Consider the following 7,610-nt stretch of genomic DNA (forward strand, 5'->3'; position numbering starts at 1 on the left):
AAAATGGCAGCCACAGAGCTTTAAAGCAAGCACAGCGTCCTTCTAAGCTTGGGGCCTTGTGTGATTGCATAAGTCACTTGCCCATGAAGTCAGCCCTGCTTGCTCCGTTCGGCATCACCCAGTCTCCCTGGCTTTCTAGTTTCTGGTTGAGTTCACCCAGTGGGAGGCATCAACAGGAGATTGGAGGGTGGGAGGAGAGATGTGCTGGGGTGTTTCTTCCCCTGTTCCCTCTGTGTTGGTGCTGCAGTTCTGGCAGTGGCGATGTCTCTCTGTGACTATAAATCATGTCAAAGTGGCCTATCTTCCATGGTTCCAGCTCCCTCTGGGCTCTAGTAACACCATTTCCTCCCCTTCAGGAGGCCCTTGTTATTTCCCTTAACCCTGCCCATTTCTCTGTAAATGCTCCCTTCATTAAATTCTTCTCAGAATCCCAGCTGAGTGTACCTTCTGTTCCTTGCCAAAATCTTGACTGACACACTTGCCTATATAATAGGTGGAATAGAATACCTCTCATTACTGGTGATGTTAAACATTTCTTCATTTCTTTTTTTAATTTACCTATTTTTCTATTGGGATAATCATTGTTTTGTCATTAATTTATTTCAAAAAAACCCTCTTGGTTAAATTAATACTTTGTTGTCATATTTGTTTGAAAATATTTTCTCCAGTTTGTTTTTATATTATTTAAGTGCTTATTTTTACATGAAAATGTCCTAATCTTCACATAATCAAATTTATTAATCTTTTCCTTTTTAATTTTAAAGTTTCTTCTGCATCCAGAGAACTGTTAAATAATTTTCTACATTTTCTTCTACTTTGTAAATAGTTTACCTTTTATTTTTTCAAACTTGTTATATCTGTAATTTATTTTTGGTATTTGATATGAAGTAAGTAGATAAATTTTCTTTTCTAAATCGGTAGCTAATGATGTTAGCATCACTTATTCATAATCTGTTTCTGCCCATCCTTTTATTTTAGATTTTTTGTTTATCTCTTGCAAGTGATAAACAATAGATATTGAAAGCAAACTTGGAAATATCTTTTAAGAGAAACTCAAGCCATTATTACTATAAGTAATAATTTTCTCTTACTTATCTCTTGTTTATGCTTTCTGTTCTATGGTCATCTGCCATTTCTTTTCTTCTTCTTGTTCTATGAACTATGTTGTGTGTGTGTGTGTTTAATTTTTGCAATAATTTGGAAGATTTTTTCAATTTTCATCTCTACGTTAGGTTTACTTTAAGCTTAATTAATTAACTGATGTTGAGACTGTATTTTCCAAATTGTCCTTATGAAAGATGAGGAATTTAGCATGATTTTATTCATCCTCAGGTTCTTTTCCCATTTCATAATTCCACTTAAATTACAAACTATTATTATTATTATATAATCATCACAATATATAGCTTCCCTTTCAAAAATTATTTTGGCTTTTGCATTTATAACCCTATTATCAACAAACTCACTCAATGCTATACCTTGAACTGGTTTCTACCTCCCCCTACTTGGGATGATAATTTTGATGCATTTTCTGCTTGGCTGAAGTGCATCCTTGAGTACTTTTCAGAAAGAGTAGATCAGGGCTGGGACCAGTCAAAACTTCAGAGAACACGTTCTGTCCTCACAGTAGGCCTCCCTGCCAATCTGAACCCACAGTGGGAATAGGAACTGCCAAATGCACGAGGGTTGCCTGGGTCAGTAAGGGCAGAAGCAAAGCCCAGGGAAGAGGAACCTGAGCTGCTTCCCCTGGGCTTGCCCATGGCTCAGAGGTGGATCTGCTCTGTGAGCCACACCTGTTTGCTTATCCCCAAGACCTGCCTTTATTTCCTCTGAACCCAAACCATGTGCCACTGCCCTCCTTCAAATTGCAGGCCACTGCAGTGCAGTACAGGGGCAGAGAGGGTGGGAGACTGGAAGGACTTGGGTTATGGCCCTGACCCTCATATTAACTGCTCTGGAACCCTCTGAGCCTCCACTTCCTCACTGATAAAGTAAGGAGTTGAACTTGATCAAGGGTTCCCCAAAGGACTAATGATAGCTGCATCACATCTGAGGAGCCTTATAAAAATACAGGTTCCCAAACCCCACAACTGGCAAAATTGATTTAGTAGGTCTGGCTGGAGCATTGACATCTGCATTTTTATGAAACACCCCAGATAAATATGATGCACAGGGAGGTTTAGGACTTAACTATCTCTAGTCCCTCCTCCAGCCCTGTCCATGATTCTGTGTCCTTCCTCCAGGGCGTGGTGGTTTTCTGAACCCTCTGGCTTCCTCTTTCTTCTGGTCCATCTGGGAGCAACTGGTCCCTGTAAGTCAGAGAAGACCACCTACTTGTGCTGAGACAGTGGCTTGAGCAGCTGTCCTGGCAGGGAAACGTCTCCCCAGCCACTCTTGGGGCCAGTCTGGGCCAAGAACTCTCCTTTCTCCACCATAAAAAAAAAAAAAAAACCCATTGCCATGGAGTCAATTCCAACTCATAGTGACCCTATAGGACAGAGTAGAACTGCCCCATAGGGTTTCCAAGGAGTGCCTCATGGATTTGAACTACTGACCTTTTGGTTAGCAGCTGAACTCTTAACCACTATGCCACCAGGGTTTCCCCACCATGGTCGCCCCTTTTCTCTTTACCCTTTAGGGTCTCATACCCTCAGGGCTGCCTGTTCTCTCCTCTTTTATCAACCTATTCTGGCCAGTGACTTCCTCCCTTCAGCCTATAAGCAAGTCTTTCTCATCTTAGGAGGAAAAGCAGACTCAAAACCCTGCTACAACCTGCATCCTTTCTGAACTACCACCCATTCTCACTTCCTCTTCTTGAGGGATTTTCCACAAAAGCCTTGTCCACTCACTTGATGTGAGGAACATCAGGAAATCCCTGCCCCTCTCTGGACCTCTAGAGCTTCACTAATAGAGTAGCCACTAGCCACATGTGGTAGGTAGTCCCTTGGTGGTGCAAGTGGTTAATGTGCTTGGCTGCTAACTGAAAAGGTTGGAGGTTCAAGTCCATCCAGAGGCACCTCAGAAGAAAGGTTTGGCAATTTACTTCTGAAAAATCGGCCATTGAAAACCCTATGGAGCACAGTTCCACTCTGATACACACGGGGTCATCATGAGTCAGAGTTGACCTGATGGCATTTGGTATGGTTTTGGTTTGGTTCATCTATATGTGGCTATTTAGTATTTGAAATGTGGCTTGTGCAAATGGAGATGTGCAATAAGTGTAAAATACACACTGGATTCAAAGACTAAGTACAATCATAGAAAAAATACGATACCATTAATAATTTTTATGGGTTACTTATATGTTGAAATGATAGTGATTTAGAAATATTAGATGAAATATAGGAGCCCTGGTGGCACAGTAGTTAAAATGCTTGGCTGCTAACTGAAACGTTGGTGGTTTGAACCCATCAGCCGCTCCTCAGGAAAAAGATGTAGCAGTCTGCTTCCCTAAAGATTTACAGCCTTGGAAACCCTATGGGGCAGTTCTACTTTATCCTAGAGGGTCACTATCAGTTGGAATCGACTCGATGGTAACAGGTTTGGTTTTGGGTTTTTAGAAGAAATAAAATATCTTGTTAACACTAATCTCATCTTTTTCTTTTTACTTTTCGATGCTGCGACTAGGAAAGTTTAAATTACGCATGTGGCTTGCATGTCATTTCAATTGGACAGTGCTAGACAGTGAGGGTTTAGATCAGACACTCTCTGAAGATACATCCAGCTGTAAATGGTCGAGTACAGTTGCTGGCTGGATGAAAGGAAGCCTAGGATTCCCACAAAGAAGAGAAAGCTGATTACTTTGCATTTGCATAGATTCCCCAAACAATCAAAAGCTGACTTCTTTGTGGGCCTGTGTTTGGGGTGTGTACATGCCTGTGTGTGAGTGTGTGTGTGTAAGAGGCAGTCAGAGTCTTTGGGGAGGGTGGATGTTGTGCTGGAAGCTCTCCCAGCTTTCTGCCCATGTGGTCTCTGGTTTGTACCTGTTCTGGAACCCTCTGTGTCTGCCTCCCTTCCGTCCTTGGTTGGGATTGAAAACTCCCTGATAGTAGGGACTGTATTTGACTTAGCACTGTGGCTTCCTGAACATCCGGCACACTGCCTGACACTTAGGAGATGCCTGTCAACGTTTGCTGACTTGATGGAGGATGTGAGAGTCTTGTCTGCAACCTGCAGGGTAGAAAGCATTAAAAACTTACCAAAATCGCCAAAACCAATTGTTGTCAAGTCAACCCCAATTCACGGCGACCCCATGTATGTCGGAGTAGAACTGTGCTCCATAGGGTTTTCAATGGCTGATTTTTCATAGGTAGATCACCAGGCCTTTCTTTTTAGGTGCCTCTGGGTAGACTTGAACCTCCAACCTGTCTGTTTGTAGCCGAGTGTGTTAACCATTTGCACCACCCAGGGACTCCAGAAAATGAAAATGAAAAAGCCGCCCACTTCTCTCACTGCCCCTCTCCCCACCATGCACCCAGTAAGTGGTTGATGTTCACTCAGTGGTTCATGAGGGGCTGGTAGTTGGCAGAAGCTGATACTGTTCTCAGCTGAACTTTGTATCTTGGGAGCATAAATGATTTCTTCTTTTTCTTCTTCTGCCAATTTAGGTGTTAATCCCTACTGCACAGGAGAAATAGATTTCCCCATGACCAAGAACTCTGCAACAACCACAGACAGGCAGCCTTATTCTCTCTGCAGTAACAGGAAGTCACTCTCCCAACAACTGGATTACCCAGCAGGAAAGGCTGCGGTAAGAATGAGAAGAGGGAAGCCTGCAGAAGAGGAAGAGGAAGGAGAGTTCGGGCTTAGCAGTGGCTGCAAAAGCCTTTCTCAGTGATTTTATGCCCACAAAACTAAAGCGGAGAGGGGCACACTTCTTGAGTATGGCCACCTCTAGGGAAAGTACCTCAGTAGTAATGGTCATCTATAGAGCGCCCCCTTTTGCCAGGCACCTGGAACTAATACTACTTCTATGCTGCTAGGTGCCATCCAGTCGATTTCCAACTCATATTGACCCCACACTAGGCTATAATCTGAGTCGGAATCAACTCGATGGCACACAAGAACAACAACATCAACAGTCTTTACAGTAGCACACTGCCAGTTCTTTCTCCCACGGAGCCGCTGGGTGGGTTTGAACTGCTAACCTTTCGGTTAGCAGCCGAATGCTTACCCATTGCGCCACAGAGCTCCTTCTACGCTATTAAGAGTTACATATAGAGAACTCTTTCGTATGTGAAGGCTCTGAACTAAGGATCCCTTAATTTAATCTGCACTCTAAACCTAAGGGGTAGACAAGGGACCTGGGACTTGGAAATGTTAAGGAATTAACACAAGTTCACATTGCCAATAAGAGGCAGAGCTGGGACTTGAGGTTAGATTTTGTCTCCAGACCTATATTTTTAACCTCTACGATCTAGTGATTTGTTTTACAGATATTGCCTCTAATCCTTTAAACAACCTTAGAAGGACTGTAACACTAGCTTCAATTCACAGTGAGGAAAGGAAAACTTGGCAGGTGAGGAGCTGTCTGTGTTCAGCTACCTAAGCAGCGAGAATTTGATCCAAGCCCTGTGTGACTTCACAACCCAGGGAAAACCCTACGGATCACAGTGATCTGAGCAGCAACCATCATGGGGGTGGCGCAGGACTGGGCAGGATTTTGTTCCATTTTGCAAGGGGTCACCATGAGTCGGGAGCCAACTCAGTCACAGCTAACAATAACGTTGTTGTTATGAGCTCTTGAGTTGGTTCCGACTCGTAGCAATCCTATAGAACAGAGTAGAACTGCCCCATAGGGTTTCCAAGGAGTGGTTGGTGGATTCAAACTGCCAGCCTTTTGGTTAGCAGCCTAGCTCTTAACCACTGCACCACCAGGGTTCCAACAATAACATCAGTACCAGATTTTACAGATGAGGAAACTGAGGCACAGAGAATTTAAGTCACTTCCCCAAGGTCACCGGCTGATAATTCACAGAGCCAGGGGAAGAACCCAGACTCTAACCTCCAGGCATATTGTCCCTCACCAGGGCAGCTTCCTGCAGCACACAGCATGTGCCTCTCTTTGGCACAAATTGCTTCTGCCGTGCAATCACCTGTCTGCCTCTCCCGAAATTTCTGCCCTGTTTTCTTAAGTCTTTGAGTTTCTGCCCCTCATCCACCACCTGCCACAAGGAGGGCTGTCAGTAAAAGTGTCTTGAATTGAACACAGTCTGTAGAAAGCATCCCTGGCAGTGGCCTGCTAGACTCTGCTTGAGATGTTGGCTGCAGGGGACGTGCTGTCTTGGAGGTCAGCAAGGCCTGTGATGTCACCCTTGACAAGCTTGAGTGAGCTACTGGCTGTTGTTGGTCTGCAGGAAGATGGAGCTCACAAAGCTGGCTCCTGGGGCCCCTGAAGCAAGACCCTACCCACCAGACTCCCACCCACACCTCACTAACCGCATACTTGTCATCATGTTGTGTGCCCTTAGGAGAGAGGGGACATGGTCCCTCTCCTCGCTGGGCCTTCCCTCTTCCCAGTAAGGCATGTTGTGCCCTCCCATGTGGCTCACCCTCTATCCACCCTGCTTCCTCCTTGCAGGGCACTTCCAGACCGATGCGGTCACTGAGCACAGCTCAGCTCTTGCAGCCCTCCGGGGCCCTCCAGGCTTCTGTCATCTCCAACATCGTGCTGATGAAGGGCCAGGCCAAGGTAAGCAAGGACTGTTGTTGCCAACAAAATACTGGAGCAATGCCAGTTCCTGAGGAGATGTCATGTCAAGGGATGGATGAAGGTGGATAGTAGTGATTCGGGCTCAGCATATGAGGACGAGAAGCCCTGGTGGTGCACAGATAAGTGCCTGAAATGTTGGCAGTTCAAACCTACATGGTGGCTCTGTGGGAGAAAGACCTGGTGATCTGCTTCCATAAAGATTACACCCTAGAAAACCCTATGGGAAATTTCTACTCTGTCACTATGAGTTGGAATAGACTTGATGGCACCTAACAACACATCATGCTTTTTGTTATTAGTTGGAGTGGCCCAAAAAGTAAGAACTACTCTAGCTCTCTCTAGATAATGAAGCATCATCCTGATTTCTGCCCCATGATTGAGAAGTCGAAAGGGAGAAAATAGTGGTGATGGGGGGTGTTGTTGTTAGGTGCTGCTGTTTAGTTGGTTCTGACTCATAATGACCCTATGTATAACAGAAAGAAATGTTGCCCGATTCTATGCCATCCTCACAATCATAGCTATCTTTGAGTCCATTGTTGCAGTCACTGTGTCAATCTAGCTTACTGAGCATTTTCCTCTTTTTTAAAAATTTTTTTTATTGTTGTAGTTTAAATGAAGTTTACATTTCAAGTTAGTCTCCCATACAAAAATTTATACATACGTTGTTATGTGACCCTAATTGCTCTCCCCATACTGTGACAGCACACTCCTCCTTTCCACCCATGATTCCCCTTGTGCATTCAACCAGCTCCTAACCCTCTCTGTCTTCCCATCTCACGTCCGGACAGAAGCTGTCCATTTAGTCTCTTGTATCTACTTGAGCTAAGAGGCACGCTCCTCACTAGTATCACTTTGTGTCCCACAGTCCAGTCCAATCCCTGTCTGAAGAGTTGGCCTC

The 7,610-nt window shown here is 44.6% G+C and overlaps 1 protein-coding gene across 1 annotated transcript in view; it reads left to right on the top strand.

Annotated features, from left to right (window-relative positions):
- Positions 1 to 7,610, top strand: part of IL16 (interleukin 16) — a 107,327-nt gene that overhangs the window by 53,551 nt on the left and 46,166 nt on the right. Inside the window, exons 4-5 of the mRNA XM_012558802.2 lie at positions 4,608 to 4,750; positions 6,581 to 6,691. Coding sequence (XP_012414256.1) covers positions 4,608 to 4,750; positions 6,581 to 6,691 — 254 coding nt within the window. The remainder of the gene's footprint in view (positions 1 to 4,607; positions 4,751 to 6,580; positions 6,692 to 7,610) is intronic.

The sequence above is a fragment of the Trichechus manatus genome, unplaced genomic scaffold, assembly GCF_000243295.1.
Source record: "Trichechus manatus latirostris isolate Lorelei unplaced genomic scaffold, TriManLat1.0 scaffold00186, whole genome shotgun sequence".
In the NCBI taxonomy this organism is placed as follows: Eukaryota; Metazoa; Chordata; class Mammalia; order Sirenia; family Trichechidae; genus Trichechus; species Trichechus manatus.